At 40.8% G+C, this 21269-nt stretch overlaps 2 protein-coding genes across 2 annotated transcripts in view; both read left to right on the top strand.

The window, feature by feature from the left end:
• Positions 1-817: 817 nt before the first annotated feature.
• fbxo28 (F-box protein 28) lies at positions 818-14262 on the top strand. The gene is made up of 5 exons (XM_023425694.2): positions 818-1009; positions 4812-4921; positions 7456-7594; positions 10173-10368; positions 10459-14262. The coding sequence occupies exons 1-5, from the start codon at positions 821-823 to the stop codon at positions 10968-10970; spliced, it is 1146 nt and encodes a 381-aa protein (XP_023281462.1). The 5' UTR covers positions 818-820; the 3' UTR covers positions 10971-14262.
• Positions 14263-18519: 4257 nt separating this feature from the next.
• degs1 (delta(4)-desaturase, sphingolipid 1) overlaps positions 18520-21269 on the top strand; it is an 11361-nt gene continuing 8611 nt past the window's right edge. The window contains exon 1 of the mRNA XM_023425831.2: positions 18520-18763. Within this exon, the coding sequence (XP_023281599.1) occupies positions 18682-18763 (82 nt within the window). The 5' untranslated portion in view covers positions 18520-18681. The remainder of the gene's footprint in view (positions 18764-21269) is intronic.

Here is a 21269-nt window from a genome sequence, read left to right as displayed (position 1 = left end):
AAAATGTGATAGACCATACACTGATCATCACAGGAGAAAAACCAATCACAGCCAACTCCTCCACTGTCAGTCATGTGTGAACCTGTCGACCTGAGACGATGGCGACGTTAGATAAAGATGAGGCAGAAGAAAAGACCAAAACAATCAAATGTCTGATCTGTTCATGTTCGAAGGTTTCGAAATAAAGAAAGATTAATTGCCTCCATATTGCCTTATTATCTCAGAATTCTGAGATTCTATTCTATTCTATTATCTCAGAATTCTGAGATAATAAGCAGAATTTTGAGATAATCATTTCCTTAACTGAAAAATGGAGCAGGATTTTTTTTTTTTTTTTTTAATCTTTCTCTAAAAGAAATCCTGTTTTTCTGAATTAATGAAATTATCTCAGAATTGGGAATTAACGAAATTATTATCTCATAATGATCTCATTAATTCAGAAAAACAGCTGAATCCCAGATGATTCTAGGATACATAAATCGTTAATTCAGAAAAACAGGATTTTTTTTTATTTGTTTTTTTTTTGTTACTTTTTTCTGAATTAACGAGATAATTATCTATCTCAGAACTCTGAGAAAATTATTTCGTTAATTGTGAAAAACAGCAGATTTTTTTTCTTTAGTGAATGCTTTTCGTGCATCAGTTTAGTGATGTTTTCCCTTGTTGTTGTCCATGTTTTCGCTCCATCAGAAGCGTGTCTTCTGCGCACCGTGTCCTCTTTCCTAACGTCAACATGTGTGCGGGTTTGTATCACTTGGGGAAAATGGCACGCTCGCTTCCTTTACGGACGTCACTTCCGCCTCCTCCTTAGCAAAGCAAGATGGCGGCCGTCGTAGAGAGAGTTGATGGATGTGTTGGGTCCTTGGACTCAGACGCGGTGTCACCAAGACAGTCCACTCCTCCGCCGGACCAGCCGCACCAGAACAACCCGCTGTTAGGACTTCCTATCGTGGCCATTGAGACTATTCTCAATTTTCTGTCTTACGACGAAATCAGCCTGCTTCGCTCGGTAAGGAGAACAAAAACAAGTCAGCTACAAGGGGAACAAAGCTACTGCTAGCCAGATGCACTGTGAAATCTTTGCATACTACCTTTGTGAAATCTTGCTAGAAACAAGTGTCGGAGCAGTGTTAAACTGGAAGCCCGTGTCGAGTGTGTGTGCAGCGGTCTAATTGCAGCCGCGGCCCGCAGTGCTCATTGTGCTAATTAGCAGGACAGCCTAGCTGGGGGAGACAGCAGCACACGACACAGCACAAACACAGCAGCAGATACATGTAGAGGAGAGAGAGGATGAGCCGAGACTCTGGGTGTGTGGAACTCTTCTGCACTGCAGACACTGCTGGCCCTCTGGGAGATGTAATTCGGTGTGGTTAGCTGGAAATCATTCACTGCTCTGTTGGCACACTGGCTATGCTTTTCACTGCAGCCCCTCCAGCACTCATGCACAGTGTAGAGGTTCTGTCAGGTCTTCACTTTGTTAAAGCAGTTATTTTCCCTGATTACAAATGTTCTGCAATGCAAACCTCTCAGCCTCAGCTTGTGCCTTTTCATGTAATCCTTGTTTTGCATGGGCTGATGAAGAGAAAATGGGCCCCAGGGCATAGACAAGAAACAGGAACCCCCCTCTCTACATGTTTGCATGTTTTTGCCTGGTGCTTTACACATTAATTTGTTTGTAGAAACGATTTTGCTCCTGCTGGAAATGAAGAATGGGATCGTTGTGAGCACAAGAGGGCACACCCTGTGCTGTGGTAATGGCTGTACTTTTAGTTATTGTGGTGGACAATGGCTGTTGCTATGGGTATAACATTAGCTGTGGCTGTAATTGAGACAGGCTGACTACTCTTTCAGATAGGGATGTCATGATACCAGACATTTGGTAGTTGGTACCAATACTAATGAAATTCCACAATTTTCAATTTCCAAGCTTGATACCACAGGAAAAAACAAATCAACTGCACAGGCTGCTGGACACACAGTGTGCCAATCATAGATGGTAAATAAAGAGTGGACATAGCCTCTGTGACATCATCCACAGGTTTCTGAAGAGCGGTTTAGAAGCTCAGAGTGAGCTGCTCAGAGTGAGCTGCTCTGCCATCGCCTTCTTGGAAGTGCCTGACTCCGCCCCTAACTCCCAGCTAATCCATAAATGGTCAAAGAGGTGGGCCATGTGTGGAGCTGAGACTTCGGTGTATGCTGGTTTGTGGCAAGCATATACTCTCGCACCTGCAACTCAAAGAGGCCACACCCTCAGTTATGCACAACTTTAAGCCTTAATAAAATGTAAACAGGTGAGTTATATAAACAGGTGTCATGAAGGAGGAAATTAGCTCTAGAGACCAAAACAGGTTTTGTACCAGGCTGTAAACATGTTTATTTCTGTTGTAAAGTTGGACATTTCAACATGGGAGTCTATGGGGACTGACTCACTGTTGGAGCCAGACTCTAGTGGTCGTTAGAGGAACTGCAGCTTTTAGTACTTCTTTGTTGGCTTCATCTGTCAGCTTCAGAGGCTGATGCTCGGTGCTAACACACACACAAGCAGTAGTTTAAATGTACCAACAAGATTACACAACAGTGGTGTGAAAATATTAACTTAGAAAGTCACACTAACGTTGTGAGCACCCAGCTGTCTCTACATTAGCCTAAACAAGCTAAAGTTAGCTTTTGTGAACGTTGTGTGTGCCTGTTACAGTTCACAAACAGTAACATTTCAGGACATGAAGTTGTTGACAACATGTTGTTAATATAAAGTGAACAACAGAAAGTTTAACTCTGTGTACAGATCTGGATGTCTGTCCTTGACTTTGAGCTGTTTCCTCCTTTCATTTGAAATGCTCTGTGGCACTGTTTGCATGCTTGTCCCTGATGGTCTGTGTTAAATGCAAAAAACTTTTCTTTTTTTCCCCCACAAGTCTTAGTGGACCTGTTGCTGCAGCCACACTTCCACATGTTGTTGTTTACTGTGCCTACCTTCATCCTCTCTTTGATTTTGATGTAGAGTAGAACACCTGTAGTGTTATTATACTGCCCTAGTTTTACCAGATTTGAACCTGGTACTTCTTCAGGAAAAGGTACACCACAAAGCAGCCAGCAGCTAAAATCATAGTCATAATCAGAGTAACAGCAATGTTCATAGTTATATCCATGTCCATATTAATCACTTAGTAACAGTAATCAAACCTGTGACGATCAGCCTCATGACGGTAAAAGTGTAACAAAACTTATCTGGTACGTTTCATGCTATGAATTAAGTCACGTTCCAGTGCTAAACCTGCACTCATCTCCGCAGCCAGGTTACACACTCACCCTCTGCTCGCAGCCAGCGGCTATAGCTGCAGCTGAAGCTCGGCCCTGCTGGATGAAGAGGGGCTGCTCTGCCAGAGCAGATCCATACTGATGCTCCTCTTCCCTGACATCATAGAAAGACCATAGCATATGGCTCAAAACGTTAGAGGGAACCTGTGATTCAGGTTTTCACTGTTCTTAGTACGTGTCTTTACTGGTTTTAATGTAGGCTGACTGAAGCAAGAATGCACTGTGTTATGAGTGAAATGAGCTGAAGTCTCTGAGCAGCACCATGATCACAGCTGCTCCACTTCTCTACATGAGGAGGAAAGGAGCTTCAGTGCTTCCTATCTTATCTCCTTTAGCAGAGGAAACACTGGACCTTCCTTTAGGAAAGGAAAGGAGAAATGCCGTCCCACAATTCCTTGCTGCAGCAACATTTAAAGTGACACACCATTGTAGTTTCACCTTGGCAGACCCACATAAATGTAGAAACAACTGAGCAGCTGTTTTATGTTTATGACTCGATCCAGAACTGATATAGATATAGATTTATCCTCTTTAAATCCAGTCAGGAGAAAAACTGCTCACTGCTCTGAAAAATGAATTTTCTCTACTTAACAAATACATAAAACAGTCAAAACTCATATAACCCACTTACTTTACTGTATGTACTATTTCTATTTAATTATTTTAATGACTCAACTTTCTCTATTTGTATTTTTCTTTCATATTTTCTTATTTCAACATTTGAATCCTGTTTGTTTTGTGTCTGGTTAGTAAAGGAGGATTTATCGTCCATGTGTTACAAATAAAGTTAGTTAAAAGTAAATCCTAGTGTAAGTGCAGTCAGATTGTTTTCCTAAGTCCTCATGAACTCTCCTTCACATCTGTCCTTGACTTCATGCCATTTCCCGTTGAGACGTGGTTAGAGAGGAGGTTATTATGATTTTTTGAATTAAGCCAGACTCTTGTTCAGTGGCCCCCTGAGCACCTTCAGCCTATGGGCCTTTGCTTGGAAGGCATGAAACGTGAGACTTTTGCATCAATTTTTTAAAGTCACATAGAAGAAGAAAAGCTTTGAGAGATAGAGGTAATAACAAACCTCATTGAGTTTTTTGGACAGTTACATCTTTTATTTCTCTGGTGAACACTAAATTAGACTCAGCCATTACTTCTCAAACTGTCATTTGATCTAAACATATATGGTACGTGAGTGGATTGAGGAATGTACATGCGCCTTATGAAATGGTGTAACCTCCTAGTTCACTGTACACTGGAGGGAATAGCTTTGCATTGAGATGTTAGAAGAGGCTGTTGGACATGTGAAAAGATCCGAGCATAATCATTAATGGCGAAGTGTTAATTGTAAAACTGATGAGACCTACAACTTGAGGCCAAGACCTTCCTGCTGAAGTGACCGTGAAAACTCCAGCAGCTCCAGAGGTTCTCTGTGGTGTGGAAGCAGAAGTTACCACAGAGTACCTCTTCTTCCCCTGTTTCCTCATGTCCATCTTTTCCAGGTGTGTAAGCGCATGGACATGATCTGCCAGCGGGTCCTGAATCAGGGCTTCCTGAAGGTGGAGCGGTACCACAGTCTGTGCCAGAGACAAGTCAAAGCCCAGCTGCCCAGGTCAGTGTGACACCAGCACAAACAAAAATCTGTTCAGCCACACACTGACATCACATGTATGTTTTTTCTTTATTAATAATCATTACATAAGACATACTAAACAAGCCACAAAAGAAGGAGCCTAACATAACAGTAACAAAGGCAGCACCAGGGGTTACATACAAAGTTTGACACAATCAAATACAAACTGAAAGTGGTACAGTAAAATAACATAATAAAAATGATATTGATATTTTATATTTGGAGCACAAAGGGAAAGTTTTACAGCTTTTCTATTACATGAGGTAGATAATGTTCTAATGTTTCACTCTGCTTTCTTCTTAAAGGCACAAAAAGAGCGTTTAGTTTTTAACACCACACATTTATCTCACATTTATGGATATAAAACTTGGCCAGTAATATGATGAAGTTACACAGGAAAAATTATTTTTCTAGCTCTGTTGTGTAATTTGTGAAGCCAGACAATACGTCCTTTAAACAAAGTCCAAACGCATCATAGATAAAGTCCGAAATGAAGCGACAGCTGCCTTCAAATGTGATCACAAGTCCAAAACAGATGGAAGACCGTCTCTGGGTGCATGTTACAAAAAGTGCAGGTTACATCAATGTCCCTCTTGAATCTTCCTAAAAATGACTCGACAGGAGAACAACCATCTTAAAAGAAATCGCTTTAACTTTGTTAACATTAGGAATCTGTTAGGAAGAGTCCGTGTCTCGTCCCAGTCTGTGTCCTGAACAAGTCCATCCGAGTCACAGTTACATAAGGGACAGAGATACAGTTAGTTTGCAATAAGCTGCAGATATTCTATTGTTGTTACATTTACAGGAAGCAGGCATAGAACAGTTTTCCTGTAGGTGTGTGGACTGGATCAAGTGAAGGTGTCACATCAGAAGGTGGAAGAGGAGAACCCTTAGAGAGCATGATGACACATGATGGAATGTCTTCAAAGACAATAGCAAATAGTTTGGGGATCACAGGGATCTTACAATGAGAAAGAAATACTTGGTAGTTGAAAAGCTTTACCCTCCTTATTGAAAAGTTGACTCACTGATGCAATACCATTGTTGAACCAAAATATCTACACGTGATGTTTCTGAAGGGACAATGAACACTGGATTGGAGTAAGTTTCTCAGTGTTAATTATGGGTCTGTGCACCCCTAATGGTCGGTGATGGTATTACAAGGGTCAGTGGAAGATTTTTGAAATAGGCAGATAATTAAAAAGATAAAAATGTACACTAATATATTTATTTCCTTATTATAATATTCATTATTAGATAACGACGAGGTAAGAAAACAATCCTCAAGTGAAGAACCACTCCTGGCTGGCTGCTTAGTTTATATTCCACTAAACTGACAATCAAGGCTGTCGATGCTGTACAGTGTCACACACACGTGTCTGAACACGACTCTGCATCTCATGCACCGTGAAGTCCTCCATAATCTGCTCTACATCCAGCTTTTCGTCTAGTTCTCAGTCACAGTGGAAGGATCCACTCGGTATTTTAGCATTTAGCGTAAGCCAGACCCAGCGTGTACCTGTTGCTCACCAAACATGGTAGGCGTGTTTGGTTTGGGACACTTGCTGTGGTCGCCAGGCGGTGCATCAAATCAGCAGCTTGTTCTCCGCTGCAGCTGCTGATTTGACTCGTCATTAGTTGCGTTCTCACACAGAACTTCATGTGACTTTTGTTTGTACTCTGTAATGACTTTAAATGCAGTAAAGTGAAATAGTAGTTAATGCTCCAAAAAATACAAGCACACAAAACAGACTTTGTTACAGTAACAAACAGTAACAAACCCCTGAGTACTGTTTTCTAGAACTTAACTTACTTCAACATTGTCTTACATGCAACAGTATGAATTTGGCATTCACACATATACTGCTACTCATGTAGACTGTTATTCAGTTTTCTTCTTCTACTGTATCAGCTGAACACAGTGAGTCTCTCTGAGTGTGGATGAACACTCACTGTAGAGGTGTGATGTCAGACAATATTTTTCTGAAGCTTAGATTTAAAAAATGAGGTTTGTCTTATATTTCAGCAGCAGACAATAACATGTTCATTTATTACAACAGATATGCTTTTTTGAATAGAGAGAGTACCAGTGGAACTACAGTCTTTTACAGAGTTGCATTATGGGTTGTTTGTAGCCTTAATGGGGCTAGGCCAGCGAGTGCTGTCAAGCTGCTGTGAACGCGTTTTCACTCGTCATGAATTCATTTGATGCACGGCTGGCTTTACCTGTACATGCAGGGCAGCAATTTGATATCATCCATATTTGTTTTGTGACATTAATAATGTGCATGTTCATATCTAGATAAAGACATGATGATATATCGTTCAGCCCAATCTGCGACTCGCTTTGTATTTGTAGAACATGGACTCAGCTCTTTCCGCTGTGTCAAAGCTCAGGAACAAGATTCAGTTTGGTCATGAATGAAGTTACAATGCACAGTTAAGATTCATAGGAAACTTCACTTTGAATAAAAGTTCTCCTCACCTGTGCGTTTATCCCGACTCGTCTCCAGGCGGGAGTCGGAGAGGAGAAACCATTCCCTGGCCCGTCACGCTGACATCCTGGCTGCCGTGGAGACACGTCTCTCTCTGCTCAACATGACCTTCATGAAATATGTCGACTCCAACCTCTGCTGCTTCATCCCTGGAAAGGTGAGCTCACCTGACTGTGGTCCACCAACAGCCACAGTCAGTGCGGTTAGCAATGGAAGGTCCTCATTCTTTTCAGCTCAGAAGCAAACTCACATTAATCACAGTTTGAATTCATGCCATGATGTGGTGTTAGTTTCACTCATAGAGGTTGCCTGTTACCTAAGTCCTGGCCCTGTCTAGAGGACAGTAATTCTGTCCTGTGTATGAGGAGGTGTCTGGAGGAAGAAGATTTTATTTAACTAACAGATCCTTTAGTCATGATGGGAGGGGTCTCAAGTCAAGTATAAATGAGGATCTCCATATTGTTTTATTTGTTCAGAACAGTTTGAGTATTTAGTTGAATTTTTGGTAAGGAAGATGATGATCGCTGTCATAGCTTAGTTATGTATCTTTGTTAAATGTTAAGACAGAAATATTGAACCAAAACAAAATGTTGAAGTATTATTACATCCGTGTTAAGTGCACAAGACACTGTTCAGTCATTTGAGTTATCACCAGTATCAGTGGAAACCAATGTCCATCTTTAGGTTAAACACAGGGGGAATAAGTAAGTCTGACTAATATATTTTTAAAGCTCATTTAAAAACAACAATAGCAATAAAATGACAAAACAACACAATAAAGACACAAAAACCAGTTTAAAGCCAATAAAATGATAAAAGCAACTGTCACATTGAACTGAAAGCCAAAGAATACAGATGGGATTTAGAAACAGGCTGTGGAGGGGCCAGCCTAACATGTAGTGACAACTCATCATAAACAGCATGGCTGTAGTCAAGTAGGGACCAGATGAACGCAAGTACAACCCTTTGACAATCATGAAAGCATTAAAGGACTTGACCTTAGTGAAGAGCGTAAGCTAGAAAAATGTGTTTGTTCAATTTAAAATCACTGTTCATTACCCCAGATTACCCCCCCACATACCCCAGATTTCTTACAGTGAGTTTTACATATGGTTCCAGGGAACACAGGTCTAGCTCACAGGCCCCCCTGGGCCCAACTACCCAAGCTTTGATGTCCTTTAAACAATCCATCAGCGGTTTTAAAGAGTTAACAAGGTACATCTAAGTGTCATCTGCATAACCTTTGATACCAACACAAAGCTCCAGGCGAGAGATGAGCAGACTCTGGTCTACTGTGTCGAATACAGCTGTGAGATCTAAAAACATAGGAATGACACAGTCCCCGGAGTCAGTAGCTAATAAAAGATAGTCTAACAAAAGATTGTTCAAAACTTGCGTATTCAGTGCTGTGCAGGGCTTTAAGACCAAACTGTAGCAAATACCATGTAGGTTGAAAAAAGATTGCAATTGTATGAGTATGACATACTTGAAAATTATAGAAAAAAAACGAGAGTTTGGAAATTGTTCAGATTCATCCATTTTGGATTTTGTGATCAACGGTTGTTCTACTGCTGTTCATACTTATTTGGATGTTTTGAAGTTGTGTTGTTTATGTATCAAAGTGACATGAGGGGGAACAGTCCTTTAGCAAAGACAGGTTCACCTGAAGATGTGTCCTGAGGAAAGAATAACTCCTCCTCCTTACAACAGTCTCAGCACTGTGGTGCTTTGCTTTTCATACATCTTCTTGCTGTCTCCACTGATTCTGTGCTAGCTGGTTCACATTTTAACACACATGTGTAACAGGGTTCATTCTGCTCCTGAATCTACAGTTTACAACACCCCGTTAAAATCTCTTCAACGTGACAGTTCCAGTCTCTGCGTTGTGTAGAAGACCATGTTGAAGTAACAGTTGATCGGTCGACTCCAACGTCGATTCCCTGACTTTCTTAGAACTTCAGGATGTGGGTGATTAAAAAGCAGGTCTCAATAGAAGAAAACCATCATGAAAATAAAAGAAAGACTAATGAGTGAACTGTAAATAAATAAATCATATGGCTGACGGTCGAACTCTAATCCGGATCAAAAATCTTTATTATAAATTATATAAAGACACAACTGATAAAAAATACACATAGATAATCACTCTGTAAGTCAATATAATCACTTTCTCTCTCAGATTAGATACATTAATATATTAATATTTACAGATCTTCATTTAACAGTCACACACTCACCTGGGGGATACAAGCCCGGCTCTGACCTCCTGTAATGGACTTTATATAGTTGTATTGTTACCTTGGTAACATAGCACCAAATATGAAATAGAAAATAACAAAATAAAAATATAAAATGACACAAATATGTAGCTACACTTTGCAACAAACAAACAAACAAAGATAAAATTACTGGCAAAATGTAATTCTATATCACAAGATTGTGCTATTAGATATAGCAACAAGTTAAAGCTCACATTATGTGTTTAATACAACATGCTAGAGACACATGTGACATATATTGACTCTAAGATAGACGAGTATGTGGCGTTTAAAACACCCAGCTGTTCAGCTGTTGGTACATTTCTTAGAATGGTTGTAGTAACTGGCCTCAGTTCTCAGACTTGGCCAGCAGAGGCCCCACTGAGATTCAGTGTTTCAGTCTTGTTTCTGTATCTGTAGTGTGTTTTTCTGGTTTGTATTTGCGGCGTCCTGATCATGTGTGTTGTGTGTTGTCAGGTGATCGATGAGATTTATCGCGTGCTGCGCTACGTGAACTCCACTCGAGCCCCGCAGCGAGCTCACGAGGTTCTGCAGGAGCTGAGGGACATCTCCTCCATGGCCATGGAGTACTTTGATGAGAAGATCGTCCCCATCCTGAAGAAGAAGCTGCCGGGGGCCGACCTGTCGGGCCGCCTCATCGGTTCTGCACCAGGTAACAGTCATCTCTCCCCGCTGTAATCAGTTCTGGATTTCCTTTCCTAAGAGGAAGAAACACCTTTAACTCTCTGTCCTTTCCCCTCAGTGGCAGGTCCGTCTACCTCCCTGACCACCATGTCCCTGCTGGCCAAGAACACGCCGTCACGCTCTGAGATGACCAAGGTGCAGCAGCAGGTGAAGGTGAACGGGGCGTCCATGACGGTGCTGCGGAGGGAGATGCAGGAAATTCGCGTGAAGCAGCTGGAGCAGCAGAAGCAGCTGCAGGACCAGGAGCAGAAGCTGCTGGAACAGACCCAGGTGATCGGTGAGCAGAACGCCCGCCTCGCAGAGCTGGAGCACAAGCTCCGCGAACTGATGGACAGTAGTGCTGCTGCTATGGGAGGACCCAGGCCCAGCACGGCTGTTCCCTCCACATCCAGCAGCGCTGCCGTGTCTTCCACTGTTGCCAGCACGTCTGGTACTGTGTTGGCAACCGGCAGCGTGGCCGCGGCCTCTATACCCATAGAGCCAGAGGGCGAGGGGGGGTCATCACTCAAACGCACCAGAAAGAGCCCAGATCTTCCACGACAGTCCAAACGGCTGCGCAGCAAGAAATAAGAGACTGAGTGTGTCATTTAGTTCAAGTTTTGTTTTTGGTTTCGGGGTCTGACTGATCACACCTTACCCACCCACCCCAACCCGCGTCACTTCCCACCAACACTTATACCCTGTGCTGTCTGTCAGAGGAGGCAGGAGTATACCTGTAGGCTTTACCCCAAAATACACAAACTGCTCGTGGTGTTGGATTGGACAATAGTGTTACATGGCTCACTGCTGTCCACAGGTGAAACACTGAGCCCACAGCATCATCAGGACTTTGCACAACGTTGACACGGTCAACATTTGTTTGTTACATACTGTCGAAGTCTTTTGTTATTCTATATTTTTCCTATTATTAACAGATCCCATGTAAACACCCAAACGTCTCAGCACTTTCTGCTCCGAGCCCATTGGTTCCTTCTGAAGATGTAAATCTTTAAAATGTGTAATTTGCTAAAACAGCTGCTCACTGTAGTTTTTATCGGACTATTTTAAGCAGTGGATTAATCTGTGTTTGGAGCTCCAGCAGGATAGTGTGTGTGAGACTGAGTCAAAATAAACTACAGTGTGTGTTCATGGTGATGAAGGAAGATGTCGCCCAGTGCAACAGTGAGACTCACTGATGTAGTTTTAATACTTTTTGGAAACAGTGGAGCTCTATGGCTCAGACACACACACACACATATATATATGTATATATATATATGTATGTGTGTGTATATGTATGTGTGTGTATATATATATATATATATATATATACACACACACATACATGGACACACAGTAGTTGTTGGTGGGATCAATTCATCGTTGGTTTGGGTTCTCACATGGGATTTGACGATAAGAAATAAAATATAGAATATCTCTGGACTCACAAAGCTGTGTAGACAGGTGGTCGGCCTTTTGCATCTTAGAAGTCTGTTTATTGAAGGTTGCATTAAAAATGACTGTACAGCTTTTTAATGTAGATTCTTTTCTAAGAGGCTCACGTTTATGAATAGTTTGGTAGCAATTCAGATGGTTGGTGAATTTGGTTTGCAAACGTCGCTCAAGTTCTTGTTTCTGAGATTTTATTTTGGAATCGTACAAAACTAAAAAGATATCACAGTAAAAATACAGAGCCATGACAGTTAAAAACGATCGAACCTAATTGAAGTTGCATGTTAGTGGTAATCAGTGACCACTTTCTAAATCCATAAACATTTATATCATTCACTTGCTTCCTACTAACTCGGCTATGTGCAATAAAAATCATCAAAAAAGTAATAAGTAATTTATATTCCTCGCCAGTAGCTTGGTTCTTTTCAGTCGCAGCTCAGATCTGTTCAGTCTGATCAGGTCTTGAATCTCCATAAACAGGAAGGACGGGGGGGAAAGGCCGTGCTCAGGTGTCTGTGTGGACGTTTAGAAAGGGGTTTCACCTCCACAGATGTTGTTGTCCTCTGGTTCTTAGAGATGCAGCGGCGATGAAGGAACCCACGGCTCCACAGTGGGGGAAAATCATTTCTTTAAAAGGTTTCCGGTGACAGCACCTGATGTTCATGCTTCACTCTCACATTAGAAGTTACTACATGTGCTTTGCTCAGGAGGACAGACAAACTATACAACTACTGTTTGGCATCTGTGCTTTAAGGATCATACCAGTGTTTTTATCTAGTTCGTCCCTCGTGCTACAAATAACGTGCAGGAAATGTCACTGTTTTCTGAACATGACGTTTCTACTTTGCAGGCAGCCGTTGATTTTTATTCATTCCTGTTGATTTCTGTTCATTTCAAAATTGCATCATGACTTTCTTTGATTTTCAAACTGTAAAAAACGTTGTCCTGTTTTCTCAATCGGACGAACTGTCCGTGCAGCTGCACAGTCGTGCTTCAATTTATAATTAACAAAATATATTTCCTCAAGGTCCACTCACAAGCCTTTTGTGGAGCTTTCAACCACATCCCACAGTCTTCATCCTTGGAAACAGTAGTTTGAAGGTTGTGAGTTAAGATGTTTTGTCAAATTGAAAATAGTTTGGCAAAATATTTTTTATTCAAAGTCGCTTCCTAGCCTTTTCTGACACTTTCAACCACATCTCACAGTCTTCATCGGTGCATGACATCTGAGCAACCTCTTCCACTGATGAAGACCTGCAGATGTTGAAAGCGCTGGTAAGTGCTTCTTCAATTCAGAGTATCTTGTCACATTGGAATTAGTAGTTTGAAGACTGTAAGATGTGGTAGAAAGCTCTGGGGAAAAAAAAGCTATTATGTGGACCTTGATTTATATTTTTTCTACCAAAATATTATTTCCAATTTCAAAACAGAATTATAACTCCTGCTCCACTTCCTGGATTTTTATCAGAGCTGTCAGCTGTATCTCACAGCCCAGATATCATGTCCAACAAACACCTGCTGGATTCAGACTGTTATTTGTAGTGAATCAGTGGAAAGGCAGAAAAACACTTGTGTGGTCCTTAGGTGAAAGTAGAAATGATGTAAATCTTTTTCAAGTATACTGTGTGTTGTACTGACATTTAAAGGGGCTGTTCTCTTCCTCTCTGGTGCCACGCTGATAGTTCTGTTGTTTCTCGTCCATGTTTAGTGATATCTGTCTCAGACTTCCGCCTCGCTGAAAGGCGTGAGTCTACGTGCATGGATCAATGCTGCCGGAGGGAAGAGAGGAAAATATATTGAAGTGGTGTCATAGTTTAAAAGAAATCTTTCTGTTGTAACACCAACATTGAAAGTGAAGTTTAGACTCGGCCCCGCTGTGATCAGTGTAAGGGAACCACCTGAACTTGTGGCTGGTTTGCAGTGACAGTAGTGGTTTGCTGTTAGAGAAGCATCGTCTCAGCTCCTGTGCAGCGGCGCTCTGTCCCTCTCCTGTACGAACCCGTCTCTTTCCCGCCTTGTGAGGCTAGGTTAGCTGTGAGCCCATATTGTGGCTGCACTTTTCCTTTCTTCATTTGACGCTTTTTCCGTTGATGATGACCTGAACCACTCATGATATGAACTTTGGGGAAAGAAACTTTGGAAATTGCAGTTCACATCTTGGTGAACACTAGGGTGTACTATAATGACACTGGGCAGCAAAACGCAAGAAGATGTAATCTAGTGGCTTAATTTGAGACTGCGTCTCAGTTTAGAAAACTGTACTGTAATCTTCATGTACTTTAAAGTGTAGATTGTGAATTATTTCATGTATGTATACCAAGAAAACTATCTTCTGAGTTGGCCAACTTGGGGTTAACTGTATGGTTTTGTTGCACACATTACTGTTACAAATGTACAAATCAAACCTATTAAAACTCAACTTATCCACAAATGTATGTTCACACCTGTTACAAGCTTGTTCTGCATCTGAATCACTTCATGGGTTCTTTTATTCTGTACTTTAAACTTTAAAGGGTCACTCCAGTGTGTCAGTTTTGCACTTTGGTAAAGCTGGTGGTTGTGGGAGCAACACACTAAACAGGGTTTCCGCAGGTCATTCAAAAAATAAAATGTCTTAAATTTACTGTAAATTAGTTGTAGGTGTTACATTTGCAGACCGTGTGTGTGTTTAAGACGGGTAGAAAAAAACAGCCAATAATAATGATGGTTTTGTGGTTTCATGCTTCTTGTTCCACGCTGTTTTCACTTTAACAGACACACGTTTATTCTTAAGATGTGGTCATGGCGACACACAAGGGGGCGCACAAAACTACAGTCTAAGGTCCACAGGTAGATAAGATCATTTTTAGTGAGAAAAGTGATAAGGGCTAAAATGTCTGCACTGCAAAACACTAAAAACATGTTATTTCCCCTCATAGCTAAAAAATAATAATTCTGTAGTAGGATGTAGAAAATGTTTTGCAGTAATAGTTATTTCTACCAACATGCAAAATGAATGTTTTGGTTCTTTAATACTGCTGCTTCAGGTGTTTAGATCTTTCTAACAAGAACTGAATTTTCTACTCTGCGTCTATTTTAAAATATTGTTTACAAAAAACGAAACAAAAACAAAAGTCAGAGTAAAAAATCATTTCGACATCGTGCACTGATTTAGATTTTTTTAAATGGTGCAGAAACCCTGTTCAAACAAGACTACCAAGTCATCCACCACATACTTGACCCGGTGCTGACGAGCTTTAGGAGCCTACAGGTGTAACAGAGGCTAACGTTATATCCAGGCTGTGTAAAGGCTTCATGACGAAACAATCTCAAACAACAGTGTGTTTTCAGAATAAATGGGAACATGAAGGTAACTTTGAGATCTCTGAGGAAGAATGGTGTAGCTACTGTGACTTTCAATGGAAATGCACCAACTCACACACATGGAAAGAATTTGGATGAAAATGTCTAATTAGATATTTTTATTACCCCAAAGCAGAAAGCACAGTGGACAGGAGAGGAAGTGCTGGAGACTGTGTGGCAGCCAGGATGCCAATCACTGCCATATCATTTGGGAATGTCCAGACCTTCATTAATTAAAATCAATATTAACTGGATTTTTAGCATGGACAAAGTGAAACACTGAATAAAAATCTCTTTTCAGTTAAAGGTGTAATCCACAAATGGCACCCTCTCTACCCCAGGAGAGGTCACACAGAATGTTCCACAGTGAACATTTAGTGTGTCAGGAACAGCGAGGCTGGATGAAAAACATGTCGCTTGTTGATGTTGGAAACCTCGTATCTATTGTCCAACTTATCATTTTCTCGCTCCCTCAGTTTCCTTCAGAAACGAGCAGGAAATGTTCTATTGTTCTCCGGCCGCAGCCCTGCACTGAGATAAGCTGGTGCAGCCACAGGAGTGTGTGTGTGTCAGTGTGTACTTTACACACACAGTAAAGTGCATTAATGTCCTCTAAAGGTTTCTCATTAAAGTCAGTGCTCTGTACATATTTTAAATGTAAATGAAAATAATAGCACAGTAAGAGTAAGCAGTTTGGACGACCCCAACCTTTCAGGTATACAAGTCGAGTCATTTTTTGTAACAACTGCTGCTTTAGGTTCTTTTGAATGTATTGAGTTGTAGATTTAATTGTAAATGCCTATGCCATGCCACAATTTTATCACACAGGTTGACCGAGTTCCCCGAGATTCTGGTTTTACACTGGTTTTGGTTACCTTTCATTCATTAACTGGAAAACTGAAATAAATGAAACAGCAGGTGTGATGTGTGCAAAAGTTTGGGCACCCTGCTACTGTGTGTCAGTCCCCCACTCTTCCTGAGGATCACTTCAGCATCAGAGATATTGTGAGTCAGGTCAGGGGGTTGTTGGTTGGTGGTGGACTTTGAGGTCTCCTTTGGATCCTGTTGTAGAAGCCGGCCTCTTTTCCCTTTCACTTTAAGTCTGACTGCGGGACATTTGCCTCCACAATCTGCTGACATGTGGTGGAATCCCTTCTTCCTTCTCTCTGTGCAGTGTTTTTTGTGCCACTGGCTCCCTCATACCCCCACAGCAGAAAATTTCCAACCCCATGTGCAACTGTTGGCAGAGTGTTCTTCTATCAAACGCTGCCCCTTCGTTTGTTCAAACACACCAAAAAGGCTCAGTTTTACCTTCATCTGTCTTTTTTTATTTTTGGGCTTTTGTGCCTTTATTGGACAGGATAGTAGAGAGACAGGACATGGGGAGGCAGAGAGAGGGGGAATGACATGCAGCAAAGGGCCGTCCGATGCGGGACTCCAACTGCAGCGAGGACTGTTGCCTCTACACATGGGGCGCCTGCTTAGACCACTACGCCACACCACGCCCCTGACATCTGTTTCTAAAACCACTCTGGCTGATCCAGATGTTGCTGTTGTGCAGAGAGTAGATGTTGACTTTTGTGATGAGGTTGCAGGTTTCCTTTTGATGACTCCTCGGTGTTTGTGTGCACAGAGGAACGGTGCGCCACCACTCCGGTGTCAGCTGACCCGTCCTGCAGCTCTGTGCAGTTATATGGAGGTTTGGTTTTGATCCTGTAGGTTTTCCAAGCTTTTGCACCACAAGTACTTTCCAATATTTTCTATTTTTAAGTAACATTAATATTTGAAGAATAAGAATAATCATTTTAATGTGTGTTTGCTGCAGGGGTTTGATGTTCTTCTTTTATTTCAAAAACATAAAAATATGGAATTTGTCCTGGGTGTGAAAACTTTTCCCATCTGGAACAAAATCTGGGATGTTTGTGTCCACATGCACACCTCTAAAGTTATTCTGACAGTGATAGATAGCTATTTTGTAGAATTTAGTTTTTTGCTTTATAGAATATAAAAATAAATGTGATTATAATCTCCTGACAGGTTATAGTGCTGTAATGATGCAAATGAACCAACCTACCTGCATGTACCCCCCCCCCCCCCCCCCCAATACCATAGCACGACACATCAAGAGGTGTGAAGATTATGAATTTCTGTAACTGGAGAACGAGAGAGAATTCCTCTGACAGTAATTTTCCTTGCCTTCCACATGCTTGCACAGTCACAGTTGTGCCAGTTAGGCTTGATGAGATCCCTCTGGGCCTTATTTGCAGAGACAGTGTAGTCCTTTGTTGAACATACAGCTCTGGTGTTGTTGGTGGCAAATATTCTCAGGCTGTTGTGTAACAGTCTCATTGGTCAGTGGGCACTTGGGACTGACACTTGCAGCCTCTGTGTATTAACAAGCATGTGTATTAGTGTCACTGTCCCTTTGGAAATGTATTTAAAAATTATTCAGGCATGGACATTGTGCTGTGTAGGCCTTCACTGGGAAACTAATCTTATTCCTTCATTTCTGAAAAGTAAATAATGCATATAAAGGTTAACATGGAGTAAATATTGCTACACTGTGTTGTCTGTGGACATTTGTGAACTTTATCAGCCTTAAAGAGAAGTTTACATGCTGTTGCTATGTGGGTTGCTATGGCTGTTTGACATATTTTCAAATAAGATAAGATAAGATATATCTTAATTAGTCCCACACTGGGGAAATTTGTGTCAAACAGCAAAGTGACAGTACAAGAAAGACAAACTGCAAAATGGCAGTCAATAAATGATAGATTATAATATAATATGTACAATTCAATATTTACATTTACAAAAAAATTACAAAATATATGTGTATATATGTGTACATATGAGGAATAGCAGCATATATTATCTTATCTTAAATACCCTTAGATTTGAGTGCATTCTTAAAAGTAAGAATGCATTAACTTAGGCAACATATATCACTTTCAATGAAAATTAAAGGGATTTAATGTCATTTACAGAAAATATAATTCAACTGTAAAAATATAACCATAACACATGTTCATCTAACACTGCACTATTTAGTTTGGAGCTTTTTTCATGTCACTAGTTTCTTTTTTTTACACATGAACTTAAGTTACACTCAATTTGATTCAGATATAATACAGTATAATGGCTACATAATAAATATGTTAAAAGTAATTATGTTGAACAGTTCACTCGCCATTAAAACTTGATTGAAGGAGCATTTACACGGCTGCTATCTGGAGAAGCAATATAAGAGCAGTGATGTCGAGGACGAGCTGAGGATGTACGCTGTTATTTAACCGCAATCCAAGGTGTCGGATGGATCGGGCTCCGGGAGGGAGGAGCCGCTCACTGTGGGCTGAGCTGACTGATGTCCGGGCAGGTCAACCAGGCGTGCTGGGTCTAAGGAGAGAGAGGAGAGGAGAGGAGAATAATCACAGACAGTTGTTTTTAAACGACCGTGTGATTTTTCCACACTTGTCTCTCTGAGTTGTTGAAAACAGTGATCCACAAGATGGGGAACCGGGTCGCCCGTGAGGACTACGAGTGGGTGTACACGGACCAGCCGCATGCCGACAGGAGGAAAGAGATCCTGGGTGAGTTAGCTTATCCTTTAGCAAATATTTAAAAAACCAATACTTGATTTAACTTACATATAACGATGCTAATTTATCTGTGGGACTAATTCAATGGCATTGTCGTTAGTTAAACATGTAATGGCGTATATATTCCACTACCGTAGTAGTTAGCTGACCCGGTTTGCTAATGTAACCAAGCTAACGGTTCTATATCCGCCCGTGTAAATCCCAAGTCCCAGTTAACTGACATAGGTTATGCTTAACGTCGGTGACTAGCTTACGCCCATTGTATTAACCGACACCCGGTATCTTGGCTGTTAGAAATATATAGATATACAGACTAAATTTACACAAGCTAATTGCAGCTAGTTAGCTTAATGTAACATATTAACGTTAGCAGTGCACAGCCACTCCCTGAAACATAGCCACCCTCCGTGCTGTTCACAGGAAAGTTACGGTAACGGCTTAGATAACTGCCATAGGTGGACTTACACAAGTCTGGCACAGTTACTCTCAGGAGATGCTTTATGGGAGATATTATAAGTGGCCAGACAGTATATAATAATCTATTAGGACGAAATTAGTTATATATATCATATTAAAGCGATGCCAGTATGGAAACAATTTATTTATACATGTACATTACGGAAGCAGACTTAGCTGGGTAACTATTGTGAACACATTTTGAAGAGCAGAGAAGTACGATGTAGCCTTATTTGTTATCACACTAAAACACAGACTGTTCAACACTTGCTCCAGGCCTCAGTTATACTGGCCCGCTTGTTTTCATGATGCCAATGTTTTACTTTCTTACACGACAATTTTACATAAACGCGAGGATCCATGTGACGTAAATTTCGTCATGAGTCAAATTGCCCCCTTTTATGAGAATCACATGTCCCTGAGTCCCAAGGTACATGACTTAGTTTTGGATTATTTAAGGATGTATGTGTTTTATGTACAGCTGTTGTATATCTATCGGTGCAGCAGATAACTGCATAAACTTTCAAGTGTGGATACAAGTATGAAAATTGTATGTTTAACTTGAAAATTTTTCCATTAACTTGAAAAATCCGGTTACATACTTGAAATTTCAAAATTTCAAGATGGCATTTGTATCCACATTTGAAAGATTATTGCAGTTATCTGTTGCCTTATGTCTTTTGATTGTTAACAGACAGAGTTAATTTGTCAACACAAAGTACTGCTGTTGTGTTGAAAGTGAGACCAGAGTCATGGGTAAAGATACTCCTTTCCCTGGGCTTAATTATTCATGTTGATACATACTGAATACTGCAGTATCAGGAGACACTACTGATCAGTGTGGGTGCTGTGAATGTGTTTCCACAGAGGTTGTGGACATGAAGAGCAGGAAACAGAGTTTATTTAGTTATGGGTATGAAACCTTTGAATAGAACTTGTTCATAGATCTAACATGTTTTCATTGAGTATCACAATTTTGTTCATTTTACTCTTATTTTAATTTAAAACACATTATAAGCTTAGTAAAGTAAAAATAAAAAAATAGTTTTTTGGTATTTGTGTTCAAACTCACATAAACCTTTCAAGATATTCTACTCGCACCAGGATCCCAAAAATCTTCAAAGATCTTTAACTTTATTATGAAAACTTACCCGCAACATTTTACTTGATTACTTAATTTACTTCTGGTATTATAACTTCACTTCCTTGTTAGAGAGAACAGACAATACAAACCTAGAAATGTGTGCAAAATACTTGGCTTCTTTGCAGAGGATCTGTAAATTAAATTTACCACAATACAATGATTACTATGTAAATTTAGGAGGGAGCGTTTTTAACAGACTCTGACCTTTGCTCAGTCTGTGGTTTCTGCTCATGTTGGAGTTCTGAGCTACTATATCTGTAAGTTCTGCAGTTTTTCATCATATAGGGCCCTTGCCATTGCTTGTAAAGAGCTTTGTTGTATGCAGTCACATGCCTCAGGCCTCTCCCACTGAGGGCCAGCTCAGACATGTAACGGTGGGGGGCGTTGAATGACACGGCTGTGGTGAGTGCTGAGACTTGTCTTTCAGCTGTAACCTGCTGGTCCTCAGGCAGATAGACCACGTTTATGTAACCTGGGGGGTTTCTTTGTTTCTTTTTGCATCTTTTTGAAAACAATTGAATATTTAACAGCTGAGAAGCTAAAGCTTTGTGTGACCTGGGATTTTATCATGGGTAGAGATTGTATTCAGTATTCAGCATAATTTTTCATTGCACCATATTTGGCCTTTTTATTGTTGAATGGCCTAAAGCCACGGTTTCTAGATAAACTCAATGCTGTGAATGCAACTAAATCAGTGCTGCTTAACTTTCACAGATATTTACTAGGAGCATAAAATATGTATACACTTTCCAATAGCTTCAGGCCGTGCATGTTTTTCCCCATTTGAGTGTCTGTGTGATACTGGTTCCTACTGGGAATCAGTGATTGGCATCTGGCAGTTGTTTAATTTTCAGTGAAGGAGTTCATAATATCAAAAATGAACCATGTGACCCCCCC

The sequence above is a fragment of the Seriola lalandi genome, unplaced genomic scaffold (genome assembly GCF_002814215.2).
Source record: "Seriola lalandi dorsalis isolate HSWRI2012SDOR001 ecotype SW California unplaced genomic scaffold, Sedor1 jcf7180002054795, whole genome shotgun sequence".
NCBI lineage: Eukaryota > Metazoa > Chordata > Actinopteri > Carangiformes > Carangidae > Seriola > Seriola lalandi.
The sequence above is the reverse complement of the archived record's forward strand: the minus strand, read 5'-3'. Positions and strand labels throughout refer to the sequence as shown.